Source organism: Convolutriloba macropyga, chromosome 4 (genome assembly GCF_964194025.1).
Source record: "Convolutriloba macropyga chromosome 4, txConMacr16.3, whole genome shotgun sequence".
Taxonomy (NCBI): Eukaryota; Metazoa; Xenacoelomorpha; order Acoela; family Convolutidae; genus Convolutriloba; species Convolutriloba macropyga.
Window position 1 is genome coordinate 52,395,913 of NC_134471.1, and position 22,032 is coordinate 52,417,944.

At 38.6% G+C, this 22,032-nt stretch overlaps 1 protein-coding gene across 1 annotated transcript; it reads left to right on the forward strand.

Moving 5' to 3' along the window:
* Window positions 1–200: 200 nt before the first annotated feature.
* Window positions 201–21,349, forward strand: LOC142338500 (large ribosomal subunit protein bL12-like). Its single transcript, XM_075388282.1, has 4 exons — window positions 201–473; window positions 15,098–15,224; window positions 17,057–17,163; window positions 21,071–21,349. The coding sequence occupies exons 1-4, from the start codon at window positions 252–254 to the stop codon at window positions 21,239–21,241; spliced, it is 627 nt and encodes a 208-aa protein (XP_075244397.1). The 5' UTR covers window positions 201–251; the 3' UTR covers window positions 21,242–21,349.
* The last annotated feature ends 683 nt before the right edge of the window (window positions 21,350–22,032 follow it).

A 22,032-nucleotide genomic window follows, 5' to 3' on the forward strand; every position in this document is an offset into this window, starting at 1 on the left:
GTCTGTTCTGATGGACACAATACTTAGTGGATTAGTCAGTATGGTGACATTTAGTGCACTGCACAAGTACAGACTTCATCACCTGCCGAATGTGAGTCGCGGATGACTATTTCATGTGCATATTCGTTTCTGCTACACCAGGCATGGTCATTTGGGATCTCTTATAATTATATCTTTTAAATTTAAAATTCTTTCAGATTATATTGTGGCCTTTTGCGTGTGTACACGTGATTTTTGTGTGTGAAACAATAATGACGTTGATGAGACGGCTGTACAGACCTATTGCAGTAACTGCCTGTAGATATTGCAGTGCGGCTGCATCTGCAGTGCCTCAACCTTCAGTGGCATCAGAGATCCCTACCGACTCACCAGTGCATCTTGAACAAGTCGGAGTTCCTGATCCGTCATTGCAAGGAAGTGTCTTAGATACCCCTCCCTCTGATAACGAGACCTCAAAACAGTACAGTTCTAAGGTAAGGAACGGAAGTTTGTTGGAGATTTTGATGAGATCTGCCCTGATGATCATTATCGAGCATGAAGACTCAAATAAAACTTATAAAATATTCACTATCTATTAATAGAATGAACTCAATTCTGATTGGACAAAAATGTAAATAAAAAGTATAAATACGAAATGCATAACACGAATTCATTCATTCATTCTTCAATTGATTCTTGTGAAACTTAGTGCTATTTTCCATCCTCAGAACTTGTGAAATTTTCTCATCTTAGCAGAATACCGGACGCTTACGAACCTAAACACTTGAGAAAATATTTGAAAAGGAAACATAAAACTGCACACGGAACCTAAATATTAGTAGGAAACTCCTACCAGAATAACCTTGCAGGGAGTTACCATATGGCGACAGAGATCAAGAGCGTCATTCTGCAACACTAAAGAAACGGAATCAGAGAAAAATTATCACAGCTGAAGCTTCATAAAAAAAACAATTGTCTCAAAATTCATGTTTATCTTAAATTAATGTTTATTCTTTTGGGAAATTTATCACTCAAAAACAAGCAAATTCTGGATGCCGTGTTACAACTCCCCAATGTCAAAATTGTTCCACCGATCTCCAAGAGGTATGGAATATTCATTGTTAAAAACAAATCAAACTCAACAAAACTTAAACTCCAAGAAGGTGATATACACGAACTCATAGAAGCTAATACAGGAAAAACCAGCTTAATCACCTCACATAAACCAATACGCCAGACCTGCCCACTTTGTCGATTGAAAACAAACGGACAAGATCAACAGGAGAATTGTTCTTTTCACTCATAAAATACAACAACAGATATGGCCGCGCCGCACCCACCACACGTATCGCTCAAACGTTTTGCCGGGCTACCCAACGAAAACTGGGACCAATTTGAAGGTCTTTTGAGAGCAAGCATAGCAGTTGCCAGAATTCCGGCGGATCATAATCAACAAGCCCGATACCTACATTTACACCTCGACGGAAACGCATTAAACTATTATCTACGCTTACCAGAAAATACACGAAACGCCCTTGATGACGCATTAGAACAGTTACGCAACCGCTACTCAGGTCCAGACCAACGGCGTAATTTTGAGTTAGATTTACAGAGCAGAAAATTTGACCCCGTGAAGGAACAACCAGACGATTTTCTAACTGACTTACAACGGCTTGCCAACTTAGCAATCGTCGATGACGTTGGTGCTGGAATCGACCGCAATGACGAGCGGACAAGAAGAATCCGAGAACAATTTATACAGGGGATGCCCTTCAAATACAAAAAAGTTCTTCTCAGAGAATTGGACAATGTCGGAGTAAACGACTTATGCTCTATAGTCAAAAGACGACTTCGAATAGACCAATTAAACCCAGAGCCAGCACACACCACAGCCTTCAACTCACTAACAAGCTCCCAAAACTCTGCTTTTAACCAAGCGGTCGAAAATATAATGGCAGCAGGAATAGCTTCAATTCAGGCATCAGTCTCACAAACAACACCACCAAGATGGCTGAACACCACCCAAAATAAATTTAACAAGCCTTTCACAAACTACAACAGAAATAACACAGCATACAGAACGCCAAACCAAAACAGAAGCTTCTCAGGTTATCAAAACCGCCCTTTCTATCGAGGTAGAGGAAGAGGTACAAACGCGATAAGCAGATACAACAACCAAAGTCAACAATACAACCAGCGACAACGATCTCCCACGCCAATGCGAACTTTTTGCAGGATATGCGCAAGCAACGAGCATACCGCACGTGATTGCACTCAGAGGCAACCACCTTATCGCGATGCAACAATGCCATTCAACCAACAGCCAAAAAACTGAATAACCTGCATGCTTTTTTACAAAAAATTTCTTACTGTACAACTAGCTATAACGAAAACGTCTTTCTAATTCCTATTCAATTAGGCTCAATTACAATGAAAGCCATAGCAGACACTGGAGCATTTAGTAGCGCTATGTCACAAAAACATTTTGATAAAATCTACAATCATTTAACGCAAAAACCCATAAAAAAAGCACCACCCGAAATTACCGTCTCCACAGCGTTTATGCATCAGTCTCAAATCTTATTCACGACAAATTTAACATTCAAAATTGGCCATTTAGAACTCACAGAGGACTTTATGGTTTTTGAGAAACTCTCAGGCATATTACTTGGATTCCCCTTTTTCGACAAAAATGAAATAACAATCGACGCCCACAACCGCTATCTACATTTCCCTGATTTCACATTTCAGCTGAATTTGATGCAGACAGCAGGCTCAAAAACATCAAAACGATTCAATAATAAGCGTAAAATTTATCTAAAAACAACCTCTCGAGTTATCATTAACCCCGGCGAACAGAAAATGATTGAACTCATGCCCTATCAACCATTAGAAGCAGATCACCAAATTGGAATAGTAGAGCCCACAACAAAATTCGAAAACATAGGAGTCTGCCTTACGAGTACGATAAACAAAATGCTAAAGGACAAACCAATTCAACTAATGGCTATCAACACAACGGAAGTACCAATCACAATAGAAAGAAACACACTACCTGCAACCTTCACAATAATCACACCCGAACAAGCTCGCTATCTTATCCCATTAGAGTCCAAGTTGCTGGAAACAAATAATTTCTCAAAGACAACAAAAACCATATCGAAACATATTGAGAAAGTAGCGAAGGGCCAGCTAAATCACATCACAATTAACCACAACGCAAAATATTGGTTTCCAACCCCAGAGACAACTGAAGATCCATCCAAACTCACAGGACTAGAAAAACGGATTTACGAAGAACTCATTCGCTTCAAGAAGAGAGAGTCCATTCGACCACTGGATAATGCAGAGGACCGAAAAATATTCTTGGAATCCTTTAACTGGCACGGAAGTGTCCTAACAGACGACGAAAAGAAGAAGACAGAGGATCTCTTATTGGAATTCAACGATATATTTACAAGACATCGCCTTGACATTGGCTACACCTCAAAATTCTCAGTAAAACTGACGCCTGATACTGATAGACCAGTATATTCAAAAAACCAAAGAGTTTCCATCCACCTCAAAGACGATCTCCTAGTAGAACTCGCCTTATTACAATACTACGGCGTGATTACAACGTTGCCATTCAGTAGATATTCATCACCAATCTTTGCAAAAAGAAAACCGAATGGCAAACTACGAATATTAATAGATCTGCGTAAAATCAACCACTTGATTCGAAATGACTATAACAACAACAATTTCCCAATAGCAACACTGGCTGACGCAGGAAGCCATCTTGCAGGCAAAAAGCTCTTTTGCAAAATGGATGGAAGCCACGGATACTACTCCGTGCCAATGGCCGACGAGCAATCCATTCAACTGCTCGCTTTCAATTTTGCATCGCGAACTTACGCATTTAAAAGATTAGCACAAGGACTGAGCAGAAGTGTTAGCGCATTCAGCTCATTCATGCGACAGAATCTTGACCCCGTAATTACCGCTGACAAATGTTTTCAATACGTAGACGATATTGGAGTAGGTGCTCATGGTCTCCCAGATATGCTGGAAAAACTATCAGCAGTCTTTACGTGCATCAGAGAATCAGGAATGAAGCTAGCTACAGATAAATGCGCCTTTGGTTTGAAGGAAATTCAGTTCTTGGGGAACACGATAACTTCAGAGGGTTTGACCCCCATCAAACAGAAAATCGCGACGTTTCTCAGAACATTCAAGATGCCGAAAAATGTTAAGCAAACAAAAAGAATGATCGGTTTCTTCAATTTTTACAAAGCCTTCATACCAGAGCTCGGAGAAAAGCTGCTTCCTTTTTACAGATTACTTAAGAAAGAAACAGACTTTGAAATAAGAGAGGAACACACCATAATGCTAAAGAAACTGACACAAGATCTACAATCAGCCTGTGAAATATCACTGAGGCTACCGATGACCAATAGACAATATGTCATTATGGCCGATGCATCATTCTATGCTGCTGGATTTGTATTAATGATCGAGGATTACACCCAAACGGCAAACGGAACGTCTGAACACAAAATTTATGCACCTGTAAGTTTTGGATCACGTATTTTCAAACCAAATCAACTCAAGATGTCAATCTACGCGAAAGAATTTCTTGCTGTTCATTTTGCCCTTGATATGTTTGCAAACATCCTTTGGGGATGCGAGAAACCAGTACTAGTCCTGACAGACAACAGAGCTGTCACCAGATTCTTTCAAACAAAGATCATTCCACCAACGCTGTGGAACGCATTAGATCACGTATTGAGTTTTGACATAATACTAGGACATATCCCTGGAAAAGCCAACCTCGCGGCAGATTACCTCTCAAGGATACACATAAACCCGAAGGAGAAACTCACACTTCGCATCAACTCGAAGATACCAATCAGTGAAGTCCAAATTGACACTACCGCCGAAGTCCCGGACAACTCAATTAATACACTCCTGCACGAAACATCCAAGGAAAATACTAGGAAACACTATCTTTTTCAGACCGTCAACGAAACAGACCAAACAGAAATCATTGAGGAGGTTCATATTCAACAAATAAAACCGGCGCAGCTCCAGGCAATACACGAACACAATCCAATGGACGACTTTGATACAACCGGTCACTCGCCATTGAATCTAAGAGCCGAACAACAAAAAGACTCAGACATCAAAAGAGTTATCCTTTGGTTCGAAAGAGGCCCACCAACAACCGCCCAATATCTCTCAGCAGACTTGAAAAAGTACCTGAAACAATACCCAAGACTCGCTATGTTTGACGGAGTGCTACACAGAAAGTTCTACAATCATACGGGCAACAGCTTCATCAAACAATACTGTGTTCCAATTCACTTGCAAAAAGAAGTACTCTTCCGCATCCACAACAGTGTCTGGAGCGGACATAAAGGTGTGTCGCGTACCATAGCCGAATTTCGGAAGCGGTTCTATTTCCCCAATTTCACCGAAACACTAACTGACTACATCAGAAACTGCGTGACTTGTTTACAAACTAAACCTAGTCCCACAGCAGCTTTGAGACCGCCTCTACAACCAATGTCTTCCTTACAAAATTTTCCAGCAGATGTACTCCTCATCGACCTTGTCGGCAAAATGCACCCTTCACCGTACACCTTCATATTATCCGGGATAGATGTCTTCTCGAAATACTTATTCGCAATACCTCTGATGAAAGGTGACGCCGACGTTGTAGCCCGAGCGCTTATTTCTATCTTCCTGAAACATTCATACATTCCATCACAGATAATCTGCGACCTAGGGACAGCTTTCACGTCACATTTAATGAGCGAACTTGCCACAATTCTTGAGATCAAACTCAAACACTGCACATTGAAAGACGCAAAAACAATTGGATTACTCGAAAGAAACCACGCCCCACTCAAACAAATTCTGCGAATAAATGAAAACCAAACGTCTTCTGACTGGCATAGATACGTTGATATTGCAGTATTCATACACAACACTACCTACGCTCCAGCAATAGGGTGTACGCCATCAGACGTATTTCACGGACGCACACCAGTCAACCCACTCGACCTACGCTTTCAAAACACACGTCTTTGGCAACACAAGCCAAAAGCGGATTGCATAAAGGAAATCCAGGATAAAACAACTGAGCTATTCGCTTCCGTGAAAGAAAATCTTATTCATTCATACCTCAAATACAAGAAATATTACGACAGGAAAGCCAATGCATCTCCTCTGAAAGAGCACACTTATTGCCTCATTTTGGACCCAAAATGTACAACACAAATCGCAACTATGAACAAACAACAGAGCAGATGGATTCCTATGTACAGAGTGGAAAAGAGACTCACAAATGCCAATTATATTGTGCGGAAAATTAACACAAACTATACACAATGTGTACACAGAATGCGATTGCGACCAATAAAACCACAATATGAAATCCAAGACTTAGCATCAATCGACCCTCGAAATTTTGAGGCCGATCCCTCAATCCCTGAAGAGGAACGAGAACCTCAGTTCTTTGATAACCAGATCGAGAACCACATCAACCAAGAAGCAATGACTCTACCCAGAACAGTGCCAGAAACGAGATCAATCAGTTTCAATCAAAATGTACAAACAGCGAGCTTCTCAGCACGAGAACCGCCAACAAACCATCAACAAATACAACAGGAAACTATATACGACGAAAACACATTCTTTGTAGAAGGCTCCGTGCCGTCTGAAGCAAGAGAAACACCAGAAACAATAGATGTGGGAGATTACGTCTTTTCCGCAAACAGTAATTTCCCTCAAACAGATGCACGATTTGGCTCACAAAGGCCCTACAACCTGAGACGAAGCGACCACCTTGCATTGGCAAGAGAGCACTCAGTATATAACAGCCTACAAGTTTCCGAAGAAGATCCGCAAGTGAAAGTGATCACTTACTTCCCACTCAGTCATTACCCTGACCCTGACCTCTCCATTGTTTTCAGTGATGCAGAAAACAGCGATATAGAAACTAGCACCAGTGACCCCGAGTCCTCGCTTGAGTTCTATTTCTCAATAGCCTCGGGAAACATCGATGATACCTTCAATTCTGCGGAAACCAACACTTCAATGCCCCAAAACAATGATGCAACTGAACAAACACCAGGAATGGAAGATTCTCTGCGAAATTCAGCAAACGAATCAGCAGTAACCAACTCCCAAGAATATAACAAGGTAGCATCGTACGACGATCCAGTATTCGAAACAACAGAAACTGACTCAGACATTAATTTCCAAGGTCCTAGGCACTCATCGCCATTAAGGCATAGGGTACCTCCCAGAGAATTAATAGACCTAGGTCCAATTTTACCAAACAGAAGGCGGGTCATTCCGCTAACTCTCCATAGACAACAAATTGACGGTAATCTTCATCAAACTCTGGACTACGCAACGGATACAGAAGATTCTTTACTATGACGTCATTACTTTACTGCTCCTTTCTTATTGGCTATTATCTCGCCCAATGACAATCGTTTGTATTCACTATATATACCACAAAAATAACTAGTAAAATCATTCTTCAACTTTACTCACTTCGAAATCAGCAGCATTCTCAACCCAAAAAAAAAACTCCATTCACTAACCATGTTCAATTACCTTCCAGAACAAGCTATAGCCTGTTTCCTACTTTACTTATTGACAAATATTCAAACCACCTCAAGTAATCAGCCAGCAGTGGCAACTAAAGATGGTGTACTTTTTAACTTACATCAAAAAATTCTCTTAACAGAAAAATTTGTAAAGACAGAAATCCTAGTCCCTTACCCAGTCTACAATAAAACAGTAGAGTCGAAACTTACAAATCTCACTCGAGAACTGGCAAGTATGTGGACTTCAAAGAATTATGGTTGCCCACTCAATTATACCAACATGACTGAATCAACATCTGGTTTACAATGGATCGCGAAACAAGCTATCATGGAAAACGAACTCGCACAGCAGGATATCGAAACCTTAAAAATAGAAATGTCACAACTCCTCCGCTCACACGCCGCAACGGACACAACGTTTTCTCGAAAACCAAGGGCAGCAGCCGCTGCAGCCGCAGCTGCTGCAGTTCTGGGAATTGGCATTGGCGCAGGAGACAAACTCCTGTGCTTTATCAAATCGGTATTTGGCGGATGCGACAAACGGGTAAAACGAAACCAAGAAAACATCAGACAAGCCATGGCTTACCTCCAATACCTGACAGAACATGTCGAACAGATAACAACTTCACAGAACGAAAAATTCTTTGTGGTCTCGGGAGAACTTAAGCAATAAAAGAGGCGCAGGACGAGATAATTAAAACCCAAAACAGGAACTGGGAGCTAGCAGAGGGGCAGTTCACTGCGCTCTGTCAGAATGTCCACCATATGAGAAATTGCGTACAATACCTTTATGTACGCGAACAAATAAACCAACACAGTCTTGTCTTAAGCAATATCTTTCAGACAATTCTGGCGAACATTAAAACCTACAGAGCAGCTCTGTACACCTTTAGAATAAACGTTCTGAATTCACTAACACCACTCATGAACCAGCTATTACCTATGTCGCTGGTACCTCGTCAGCAGCTCCATGAAATCCTTACAATGGTACACTTACAACAAAATGGGCTACAGGACCGATTGTCACTTGCAGTACCAATTCAAGACATTCTCTCGTACTATGAGACAAAATTGGTCACACAAGTTGAGGCAATTGAATCAGGTCTGATCCTGACACTGGCCATACCGATGGCATCAAAGAGCACAGTTATGAATGTGCTGCATGCCATTCCCATCCCCATGCCAGACGGGGATACAGGCAAAGCATTAGTTTGGCGTTTAGAAGCCAAATACATGGCCGTCTCGGACGACGGAGAAGAACTCGCGTTTATCGATGACAAAGAGCTCGAAAATTGTATTGGGTCCCAAAAATATGCAATATGCACAAAAGCCATACCTACAGAGCAGACTTATCAGTCTTGCATGGCTACACTTTTATACCACGACGACGAGCTACTGGCATTGCAACGCTGTCAATTGGATGTAATCGAATTGCCATTGACTGAAAAGGCTCGCAATCTCGGCTTCGGTCGTTGGTTAATTACGTCGGCAAGCGACGACTACACACTCATCGAGAGCGCAGGGAATGGCAGCAATCCCTTAGCAAGGATTGAGCATCCTGGATGCAGAGTTTGCATCATTACACTGGGATGTGGAAAACAACTGCGTGGACCAAACATTCATTTACGATCAGATCTTACAGCTTGCGATTCGGTACCGGCAATACGACTTGACTTCCAATTACCTGACCCAATAAGTACCATCTTTAACCTCCTACCGCCACTTGAAGAATTACCAAGTTTCTCATCAAGATCAGAAGCACAAATTCAAATTCTACATCAGATACAGCCACAATTCCAACAAATTGATTCAAGAAGAACCAGCAAACAAACGATCGAAAAAATTGCACAACCAATATTGGAGAAGATTCAAGCACTGAAACCAAAGCTTGAGAACAGACTGAAAGAATACATTCCATGGCAAATGTCATTATTATTTGGATTCCTTTCATTCCTAATAAGTGTTTTTCTACATCTCACATACTCACATTTTTTACATAAATGGGCAAAACTACACCGCCGGTTTCCTTTCCGAATAACACACGAAGGGAGAAAGATCAAAACGAAGCCAGTGCAAGTAGTTGCAATCAATGACTATGAATATCTACAAGAGCATCCTGAACATCCACTACATAAATGTTCACTTGTTCTGCCTTTGGAAATTAAAAACGAATTTGACACCCAGCAGGACAACGATAGCACACGAGTACGTACACCGTACACCTTTTTGAGGGACTACATCAAACGACTGAAAAGATCGGAAGAGCCCACACTAACGATTGAACATATTAACAGACCTCCACCTGTCACTTCTCAACCAATTTATACTCATATACCCGACCATACGCAACCAAAATTGCCCACCCATTACGGAGCATACCCGCTTCGAACCATGAACACCGGAAGTGTCTAAGAGGAAAAACTTTCATTTAAAAGGAAAAAAAAAGAAAAAAAAATTTTTTTTTACAAAAATCTGAGAAGCAAAAACGCCTAAGTCCAAAAAATTTCCCTTGGGAAGACTAATTTTGAAAAAAATTACAAGTGTCGAAAAAAAATTTCAACTTTAAAGTGCGATATCTCGAAAACTAGAAGAGCTACGACCCTCAAACTTTCAGCCCAAAATCCGGACTCAAAAAAAAAGAATAACGGTTCCTCGAGCTCCTCGTGGAGCCCGGATAAAAATTTTCCTAAGATAAATTTTCCACAGATATCCAACAATTCGAATATTGAAAATAAGGAATCTGAAATTCACAAATTTTAGAAAACACAAAGAAAATGTTACCTTACCAATCTCAAGAACCTCCAGAGCGCTGCTTCGCTATCAGCTCAAGCATTGAAGAAGTTGCGCCTAACTAGCTCAGTTCAACTTAGTGCAAAAATCAAATTGAAGGAATAACAGGCAATACCCCACCAATCAGAATTCAGTGGAAAAATAGAACAGAAAAAAGAAGAAAAAGAACGGACAAATGAACACACATTTATTTTCCCGCGTTATACCACTCCGAAACAGCCCGCTACAATTTCAAATATTCTTTCGCAATCGTACCATACAAAATTTATGCACACTTAGAACAAACTATGAGCGATCCAATTTTCGAATATTTGATAGAAATAGAGCAACCGATTTTCACCCATTACAATTTTTTGCCAGCTTACATAGATAGCTACATAATAGCCTTTTTTATAAACCAAGAACCTTCAGTCCAGCTGCAAGTAAGGCAGGAAACTATCATTAACAATACTGTCCACCTTTCAACTTTCCCCATAAACATTCTTTACGACTCCGCCGCGTGGCACGAAATTCAAACCTGTATCCAAACAGCATCCCAATACTCCCACTTAAATTTCATAACTCAACACCCCGCAACAGCACAAGCAGTAGAGCCGACACCCAACGAAGACGAAATGACCGAAACAAACATCCCTGATAACCCTGAATCCCCCGACATCGAAATCATTTCAGACTATTCTTCCTCCACTTCTCCGATCCCGCCTGAAGTTTACAATACCCCGTCACCAACAGTCTCTAACTAAACAATTGAAGACTTGCCAATGTCCCGATCGTCAACGCCCGAATTTTTATCTATCGACCACTTCGAGGAGACAATTCCATATTTTGAGAAAACATCCACCCGCTACCCTCTCTTCATTTATTTTTGGATTGAATTCGACCTGAAGCTGTGCTTCTTTACCAATTACACCATATTACCAGACAAAACAATTTTGTTTTATGCATCCACAGTAACAGAAACTTCCCAGGAAAAAGTAATATTTGAAAAAAACCACTCTGCATACAACATTATTTTAAATTTCATAGAAAACTCCACAGACGAATTCCTAGACGGAGAATTTGAACTGATCAACACGAACAATTAACAACCATGTCCAACTTTCCACATGCTGCGAGACAAGGCCACAACGCGGCCTTCATCAACTGGTTTCAACCTAGCGACCCAGACAGACACTATCTCCCGACAATCCTCCCATTTTCCCTACAAATAAAACTCTGGATTCGAAATAACAAAGTTGTCGGAGTATTCGACGATTACATTGTCCGCAACAACGGCACAATATCGCTATTTGTAGAACTGTATGATACAGACCACTCGTGCCATACAGTAACGTTCAGTCCCGAGTTTACAAGATATCATCATGTCCTAAACTCACTTGAAAACCCAACAACAAATCCCCTTGACGGCATATATGACCTACACAACGATGCCGATTTATTCGAAGAATAATCATTGGAACAACCTCCATCACCCTCACAATTTTTATAATGTAACTCAAAATCAAATATCGCATATACATATATATATATATATATATATATACCAGAAAACTTAAAACTTTAAGTTAATACTAACACTAGCCCTATAACCTCTTTCATTTGTGCAAGTTTGTATTAAATACTGTTTCACGAATGCTTTAAATTTATTTTTATTATCACGGAAACAACAAAAACACTTCGGGCAACTAATTGATCAAACTACGTAAATGGAGACCGTGAGAAAAAAAAATTGAAAAAAAAGGAAAAAAAACTATACCTGTTCCAATTTTACATCAAACTAGTATTACCTAACTATATTAGTATCTAAACAGCACTACAGTGACTTCGAAGCAAAAGTCCTACTACATCGGGCAACCACTTATACATTAGAAAAGTGAGCAAAAATGCGATATAGAAATAATCACAACTCACCCTAAAGGAGAGTTGAATCCTTTGGCGGGAGGAAAGAATAGACGAATTTGCTCTCGTCGTCCACGAGGTCGTCACTTTTGGTTGTTTTTCGCTTACCCCCCCATTTAGGCTTACGCTTATATGATTTAGTCTTAATTATCAAATCATTTCTCACTAATGATTGAACGTGCTCTGTCACATCAGTGGAGCCGCCTACTTTTATATCCCTCTCCAAAGCCCATTCGAGTAAACCTCTTTTCCCTTTATCATTTAAAATTTTCTTAACAGCTCCTTTACGTACTCCAATTCCAAAGGAATTGAAAGTTCTCCGACCCACATCAACATTTTGTAAATCTTGCGCCTCCCAACCAGTTACTAGAGAAACACCCTCGGACATAGTCAAAACAGCGTGGCTACAAAGGGAGGGTTGACAGAGCACGCTTGAACTATTTGATAAATAAAACCAGATATCAGTCCCTAAGTCACTAGCGTTAGGCCCTCGCTTAATCAAATCCATAAAATACTGAGGTGTCCCCATTACATTGTCAAACCCTATCGATGTTTTATAACTACCGCAAATCAGGAACAGTTTCTCTCTCACTACTGTTTTCGAAATGCTATCATCACCGCCTATTTCAATATGGGCGCGGGTCCACCATGGACCAAACTGTACCATAGCATCTCTTCTGGTACAGTGCAAATTTTCGGGCACGCTTCCATTTAAAATTCCCTTAACATTAAATGTCCAGCCCGCTGAATCGTCTAAACCTTGATAGGGATACACCTCAGTATAAATACGCGAGGCCTGTTCATAGTTCGACAAGTTCGACAGAAAATCTCTTACTTCGTACAGGCTATTTATTTCATTAATACTTCTACAGAAATCATTACTTAGGCCCACTATCTCCTCGTTCCTTATTTCAAGTGGCACCTTAGGCCAACCATTTGCCCCAACTAAACCCCCCCGCCCTTCACTTACTAATTTCGATTTCAGATCCTCCCAATTATTAACACCAGTGCCATCTACCCAAGGCACTTCCTTCCACCCAATGCTCATTAGTTTTTCCCGATTACAATACTCCCCCTTAAAACTCTTAATAGATGCCACCAATTCCATTCTCTGTCGTGTTGATCTAAAAGATCAAATCTCTTACAGAAAATAATCATACTGAAACCCATACTCATATTGCTCTTAACCATACCTTTCTGCTGACTGACTTGATAACACATTCGCATACTTTATTCCCAATAATTGTCTCGCCATACCAATTTTAGTCTGAAATATAACAGTCCAAACAGTTGATACAATAACGAGGCTTCAGAATAACGAAAACAAACGTTTCATATAATAAAAGACAAAAAAAACTAGTTCAATGTATGCCCCCTACCCCAACTCTTGAAAGAAATCTCGTGACCGATAGCAAACAGAATACATTAGTTATTCAAATGCAATTCCAATCTTTGATTAATAACCCTCCCTTCCATCAATCTACCTCAATTTCTGTCAAATTATATCCCCTGAGCCCACAAATCCAATCAGGAAAGGACACTATGGCACCACATCCATCAATTCCATTCACCACAAAACTTCCCTCAATTTTATGCAAATCTGACTTCTAATCACCTGCGTCACACTGCAACTAATGGACTCTATTCTACTACTGACGCCAACATTGACAAATGGAAGAAAAAGACTACCTTCAGCAATTCTCAACTGAAAAAATTTGATGAAAACTGAAACAGAGACTCAAACTCATTACTTAATGGGTTTTCCAACCCATGCTAAACGCTTTTCTAGATAGCCGCAGTATCGAGCATGAAGACTCAAATAAAACTTATAAAATATTCACTATCTATTAATAGAATGAACTCAATTCTGATTGGACAAAAATGTAAATAAAAAGTATAAATACGAAATGCATAACACGAATTCATTCATTCATTCTTCAATTGATTCTTGTGAAACTTAGTGCTATTTTCCATCCTCAGAACTTGTGAAATTTTCTCATCTTAGCAGAATACCGGACGCTTACGAACCTAAACACTTAAGAAAATATTTGAAAAGGAAACATAAAACTGCACACGGAACCTAAATATTAGTAGGAAACTCCTACCAGAATAACCTTGCAGGGAGTTACCTTAATCATGATAGACGAATTGCGTTATAAAGGTGTATAAGTTATCGGACATAGTATAAACATTTTTTGCTGAGAAAAATTGAGGAACAAGTAGAATGACGGGATATGCGCCATTGTTAACATCCGAGAGCTTCTCGGTTTGTATCCCAAATAAAGTTTGGTGTATTGCAGATTGCAGTATATAAATTATTGGTTCTGCTTGTATGAGTATGTATTCCAGTTAAACCTGACGAATTGCAGCAAACTCGGCTACTGTGGTTGAAGCTGAATTATTTGTCCCCATGGCAACGGTACCTACATTATCAATAACATTCGCGTTGATTGGCGAGCATAAGCACACGGTTGTTATCGTCATCGAGAAGTTATCAAACTCCGATGCGAAGCTGAGTTGATGAATAACCTCAAAAGGGCAATAACACTAGTTGCGTATCTTTTGTTTCGTTGATTAGACTACGTCTTGTGCCACATTTTTATCGTCTCAGTTGCTATATGGCAGGTGGCAATTTTAAAAATTTGCATAAATTTTATGATAATCATTACGAAGTGCTCCCTTGTATGTGAGGTTTTACAGTTTTGACTAGGCGTTAGCATGTCACTTCATTGATAAATTATAGTTTGTTATTTCCACAAACATTGCTTAAAAATGCGGACAAGTTCTCTTGTTAGATGAATATCGTGACTGCTTCTATTGTTTAGATAGTGTCCTTAGTTGACCAGATCTCCTCTTTGACTTTATTGGAAGTGGCCGATTTGAACCAGCTGCTCAAGTCCACCCTCAAGTTACCCGATGTTGCCATGGCAGCCCCTGTTGCTGCCGCCGCCGGTTAGCCAGCATAATTAGATGCCCAACTAGTCATAATTAGATGCCTAACTAGTCTTACAATATGGAGAATTTTTTGGGAATAAAATACTGAATAGAGTTTTTGAGAAATATTGATATAGATAGTCCATCAAAAAATATAAGTGGGTTGAATGAAAAATATTGATTTTTTGAGAAATACTGATATAGATAGTCCATCAAAAAATATAAGTGGGTTGAATGAAAACTTCTCAGTGAAAGGTACAAGCATTAATGATGTTACAGTGCAGACAAGGCAATAAAGAGCGAGAATGATAGGGAGATGGGATATTAGGCAACAGCTCGATTAGGCAAACACAATTTTTGTAACCATTAAGCGAACTAGTTTTGTGTACATTAGAATGCGAATTAAAACAATCGAGCATTGTACTTTAGAGTCCACTTTACGCTATAAAGTACTCAAGTGAACCTAACAAAAGTATTTCATAGAAAATGAGTAATCTACATCCAAAATATACTATTTTTTATAACTGTAACATCATTCATTTACTCTTCTCGGTACAAAAGAAATCATTCATTTCTACCCGTTCGGGCAAAAGATGTTGTCAAGATGAAAGTGTTGAGAACATGAAAAATTTTATTGTTCTACTTAATCTCGTACGCTCTTATCATGTAAAGACGATCGCTAGGGACTTATGCTTACTTTATTGCGTCAAGTGGATTCCGAAATACCGTCTACAAGTGTTTTAATTAGTATTCGCCTAATGTCCACAAACATTAAACTCAAAATTTGCTTACTAACTAAATAAAATTCCTTTTGGGTAATCGAGTTTTCGCTTAATATCCTACGCCCTGTTGATAGTATTAAATCAACGCTTCAACGACGTGCTAATACTTGTTTCTCTTTTGAGAATCATTAAAAATTTATGAAACTTCGACAAACTTCGAGATTTTTATCCATAACCTTTTTGCGTCATTGGTTAAGTGGACTTGAACTTTGGGTTGAAACTTTTTACGTGAGTGGTTTTGCAGCATGCAATATTTTACTGTTTTTAAAGTAGAATGGGGAAAACGGTGACTAAACAAATGTTCGCGTTCTCAATTGTGATTTTTGTTCATGTGTTGCAATTTAACCTGTTTTTATCTTAATTTTCCCTATGGTTTTCCGAATCAAATCCTAGACATTGCTAAAATCCTAGCCGAATTAAAACACTTTTTGACACTGAAAAAAGTTGAAAAAAATATTGGTCAATTCATCTCCTATTTTTTTCTTTTTCTGTTTCAATCCCGAAGTACATCAAGCGCGTCAACGGCGGCCATGTTCCGGCAATTTGCCGGCTATGTTTATATTTATTGAGTTCAATGATATTGTTACTAGCAGTTATTAGAATAAAATTTGTTTTTTATCCTCTTCATCCCCACGCCCCAATTTTTGCTTTTCGAGTTCTTTCAATTTTTTTAAGCAGCTCCCCTTTTCATCAAACCTGCATTAAAATTATTAGTCTATATACTAGCCTCTATAGACTACAAAATGCTGGCTCGCATCTTTCGCACTCTAAAATGTTTAAATAAGAAAAGTATCACCATATCGGCACAGTGTCAACATGGAAATGAATGTATGTATGTATATATTGCCTTTTTGAACAAGTGGTAGATACAAAGCGAAGTCAACTGATTGATCATATGCACTCGTTATAGTGGTTAGTTTACAGTTCGAGTCGAAAAGGCACTATATATACATACAATGGAATATATATAAACTGTAGATTAACCACTATGAGAGAATCCATATGATCAATCAATTGACTCTGCTTTGTATGTGCCACTTGTTCAAGGTTCTTTTGAATGTTTCACAGGACCTGCTGGCGATGCAGCGGAAGATGGTGAGGGTGATGATAAAGAAACAAAAGCTGAAAAATTAGTCTTCAATGTCAAACTAGTCAAATTCGACCCAGACAACAAGGTCAGTCTCGTCCTTATTTTACTTTATATTAGTGGTTTTGTACCAGAGCTAAGTAATAGATTAATATTTCTTCATCTGGTATTTTTTCTACAAATGTAGTACTCAAGAGTTAACAGTAAATCGAACAATAGAAAATTTGTTTTTAAATATTGGCTATTTTGGGGGTTATTAATAGCCGCCGTCAGCCTCTAAACGGCTATTGTTTAGGCGCTCTCCTTTTTAAGACTCGAAGAGGATTTATAGTTTTCCGTTTTTTTTTATAAGTGAGCGAGCAAGAAAAGTTGTTTCATTGAACAAACTCGAAGAGCAGAGAAAAGAGAGTGGTTCTTTTGAAACAGCGAGAAATGTGAGTGTGAGAAAATTTTCGCTAAGCAGGCCATTTTTGTTCACTTGCGGTTTTTTCAAGCGTTTTTTTTTGAAATTTCTGTTGTCTAAGAGATTATTTCAGACTAAAATTAGAGCTTTAAGGTTGTTTTGATAGCGCTTCGAAACTTTTTGAAAATTAAAGGGAGCTTTACGCTAATTTGAAGCTTTTTCAACTAATTAGCCGATTTTTATTGAATAGATGCTTAATGCTCGCGGGCAGTTTCTATTAGCAATTAGACACAGGTTCTTTGGTACCAAGACCAAGCCTTTTAGTTCTTTGAAATTTGACAAAAAATGTTATTCTTTAAATTTCCCAGTTTTTCAATTTTTAAAAATTCGGAATGTTTGTGCTTTTTTTAACCTTGTTCGAGATTGTGTAAGCAATTAAAGTGTCTTGATTACTTGAAATATTATTTTCCCTTTGTATTTGTACTCGTACAAATTAAAAATTAATTGAATTTTTGTTTTTTTTTGTTTAAATTAGTTTTAGTTAAATTTTTGTTTTTTAATTCTATTTAGATAGTCTTCTCTCTTCCTTGATGCTCACTGCGATTAGAAACTAGATTTTCGACAGGCTGCTTTTGGGCGAAGTTGTCTTCGAGTCTTTTCTAGAAATCTTCCGGCTTTTTTTGAATTCAAAGAATTTGAATTGTATTGGGGCGCTGTCTTTTTAAGATCTGTTCACACATTTTCATGATTTTTGAAGTCAAATTGGAGTAGTGATTTTGGTCACGCTGAAACAGGAAGTGGACCAAAAAAGCGAGTGGTTTTTTGGCGTCAAATTTTTCGCGATAATTTTAAAGTAGAGTGGGAAAACGGTGTTTGAAAAAAATTGCTTTCTCGCTAGTGATTTTTTGTTCACATCTGGCTTTTTAATTGCTCTCAAACGAAGTTTGTAGCAATTATATTAGTCCTGTTGGTCTTCTTTTATGCGATTTTTCGCTTGACCGATTTTTCGTCTGACGCTTTTGACTTTTCGTCCTCAAAAACGGGATAAACAGGTAGCGCCCAGCGGGCATTAAGTGCTCTTAGAGCCTTTCAGCTCTGTTTCAGCTCAAACTGTTTTGGAGACTTATGGTGTGAAGGGCGGTTCTGAGAGGTTGAGAACCCCCCCCCCCGTTGACCCCCATCCCCACCGCGCTGTTGCCCCCCCCCCAACCCAGTGTTGCCCCCATCAGCCCTCACTGCACCCCCCCCCCCCCCCCCCCGTGGCTAGCTACTGACGAAGCCAACCGCTCGCCGGTCGTTTGAGAGCAATTCGCCCGACGTTAGTCGGTTATGTTTGACATTTTTTTAAAATTTTTAGGCTGTTTTTCTAGAAATGGCTTTTCCAATTCACTCATAGCCTGTTCCAGGTCTATTTTTTTGTTTACTCCATGAAAATTCTTTGAATTGTACGTCAGGACTTGTCCTGCTATGTTTTTTTAATTTGATTTACCTTTTGATCGTGTTTTTCGTTTTACATAAGTCACGATTTTCACGTTTGACTTTTGACTTACCTTCTTCGCTGTTTCAACTGAATGGATTGTAAATTATTTTACGCATCGAATTATGCAATGTGGTGAATACTGTCAAAGTCGAAAGAGCAAAATCAAAAGAACGGGATAAACCAATAGAGCCCGGTTACTAAGTCATTGAGAATTAGGTTAATCAAAGTTAATTAGAGTGTTTGGTAGCTGATATTTGTATTAAGCCTACTAGCTTTCAGTTTAGCAGCTAAATTAAGTATAGTTTTATAATCTAACTGAAACTTCACGCCAAATCAGAACCCTTTTTGACACTGAAAAAAAAAACGGGAAAAAATTTGGTCAATTTGTTCTTTTTTTTCTTTTTCTGTTTCAATCCCGATGTGCATCAAGCGCGTCAACGGTGGCAATTTTCTGGCAACCTGTAGGCTTTGTTTATTAATAGCCGCCCTCATCTCAGCCGGCTATTATAGCGCTCCTATTTTTTTTAACAATCCAAGAATTGGATTGTATTGGTGCTGTCTTTTTTTGTAAATTTTTGTAAGATGTTTTCACACCTTTTTTCATGACTTTGAGCTTTCAAAAAGGGATAAAAAGGTAAAGCTCAGCGGGCATCAAGTTTCATTAGAGGCCCTTAGCCGCGTTTAGTAGTTCTTCAAGTACTTAGAGTGGTGAAGCTACTGGGAAGGCCGTAATTCAAGGTTAACAGGTCATTTTCAGAAGTTTTTGAGCCCAAAATGTTGCAATTTTTTCGTCTTATTTTCGGATTTTTTGTTGGACCAGTCTGAAATGAAGGTTTTTAAAAGTTGGTAAAGGTCTTTTGCAAGACGTAATTACTTTTTATGGACATTTTAAGAGCTATGGCTTCCTGAAATTTTACACTTTTTCCTCAGTGGCCAGGGGTTTGTTGCTATTGAGGTTGCTAGTATGTTATTGCAGAGTTTCTAGTGGCGACAAAATAGTTTTCTGTTTTTTTTTAGATTGCAAATATAAGTAATTTTTTAAATAAAGCTTGCAATTTAATTTTTTTTTGAATTTTTTTTTCATTTTCTGAGTCTAACTATCTTTATTGGCCAACGAAACTTTTTAAATGTTGCAGATGAGTTACAAGACAGATTTCCACAGAGAAAAAATGAATTTGAACATTTTTTCCTGACCCATTTTCGAAAAATATCTTTAAATTTTTCCTTTTCAATTGAAGCCTTTTTCACATTACTTTTTGAAGCATTTGTCATTTTTATTATCTACCTCTAGTGCCATATTAATCTCTTTCAAGTCTTTTGGGTGTGTTAATGACTATATTGCATTGTGTCATAAATGGCCTTCAGGTTAAAAGCTTCAAGAGTTTTAGGAATAATTGTTTTTTGTTTAGTTTGATTCTTTTAGTTTCTCTTTTTCTCTTTAGAGATTTCGTCTTTTTGGCTGGGATTGTTCAATTGATCTGCTGGTCAGGTACATTAGGCCTGTTTTTCATTCAATTCCTTGGATTGTATTTCAGGACTTGTCCTGCTATGTTTTTTTTACTTCGTCGAACTTTTTTTTCGCTTTACCCATTTTGCCGCTTTTTCGACATTTTGCGTGAAATCTTTTTGACTTCTCCAGGCTAGTTTCACTCTTCTGTCATTCTGCTCAAAGTCCTTTTAAACAGCAGCTGCTCAGCAAAGCAATTCCAAATGAAGAGAGTCAATATAAAAAAATCAAAGTCAAAAATAGAAACGGGATAAACCCATAAAGCCCATTTTTAGATGCCCGGTACTTGAACTTTGTTCTCATAAGTTTTAGTTACTGTCTATAATGCTTATTGGTATTGATACTGGACCCTGTAGCCTCTCACTGAGAGACAGGAGTATGTTCAATTACGAAATGACTTCAAAATAAATCGCACTTAAAAATGTTTTTGTACAAAAATCTATTTTTATTGATATTTTCTTTCCTTTCAATCCCAATATAGTTATGGGAATCAACGGCGGCTATTTTCCGGCAATCTGCCGTCTATGTTTTTAATGCTGACGGAGTTGTTCGACAAATTTTGCCATTATTCAGCTGTAGTGGATGTCAATTGTGATGTCTCTTAGGTGAAGCTGATTAAAGAGATTAAATCGTTGATTGAGGGAATGAATTTGGTACAAGCCAAGAAGTTTGTGGAGGGTGCTCCTCAGATGATAATGAGTGACATTCCGAAGGAAGAAGCAGAAAAAATTAAAGAAAAAGTGGAAGCAGCAGGTGGAACTGTTGAAGTGGAATAAAACCAGATTAAACATTTTTGCTTAAATAACTTCTATGTTTTGGCTTGTCCAAAGTTTATTATTTTGCAGCTGAAAGTGTCGCATTAACAATTGATTATTTCCGCATTTTTTTTTATCTGACGATAAAGTTCAGTCAGAAATCATGACAGCAGTTACTATATGATATAAAATTGAGGTATGTCCCACACTTGCAATTAATCTTCAAATTAAAGCAAACCCCGCTTGAGTGTGACTCGGAACAATTTGATTGTTCGGGGCGTTGGATAGTAGGCGACAACTCGATTAGACGGGTGCAATTTTTTGGACATCCGGTAGATTTTGAAAAGAAATTGTGAAAATTAAGGGAAAGCAAAACTTGACTCTAATAGTGTGGTGTCCATATCTTCATATGTGAGATGAAAAAAAAGTTAAACTGGTTTCGGGATAATTTACCCAATTCCATTTTACCCAATGCCATTTTGCCCAATATTGCTATTCACCAGAAAGACTATTGCTAATTCACCTATTGCTAAATTCACCAGAAAGACTATTTAGCTGACTGTTTAGCTTAAATAATTAAATTGCTCGTAAGACTTGATATGAAACCGAACATGGGATTATATTCTGCAAATAAATATTTTAATGTTGTAATAGCGACTGCTATTTTGTAATCGGACAGTTGAACGTAAAGATCAAAGAGCATTGGGTAAGTTGGTATTGGGTAAAATCGCAGGTTGCGTAGAATGGCGTAGGGTAAAATAGAATTGGGTAAAATGTCATGTAAAGTCAAAATTATTACTTCCCTCCAAACT

Excerpts from the sequence above, each read along its gene's own strand:
- LOC142338500 (XM_075388282.1), top strand. The coding sequence starts at position 252 with ATGACGTTGATGAGACGGCTGTACAGACCTATTGCAGTAACTGCCTGT. Across the intron at positions 15,225-17,056 it reads CCCTGTTGCTGCCGCCGCCG|GACCTGCTGGCGATGCAGCG; the intron begins GTTAGCCAGCAT and ends AATGTTTCACAG. Across the intron at positions 17,164-21,070 it reads AATTCGACCCAGACAACAAG|GTGAAGCTGATTAAAGAGAT; the intron begins GTCAGTCTCGTC and ends GATGTCTCTTAG.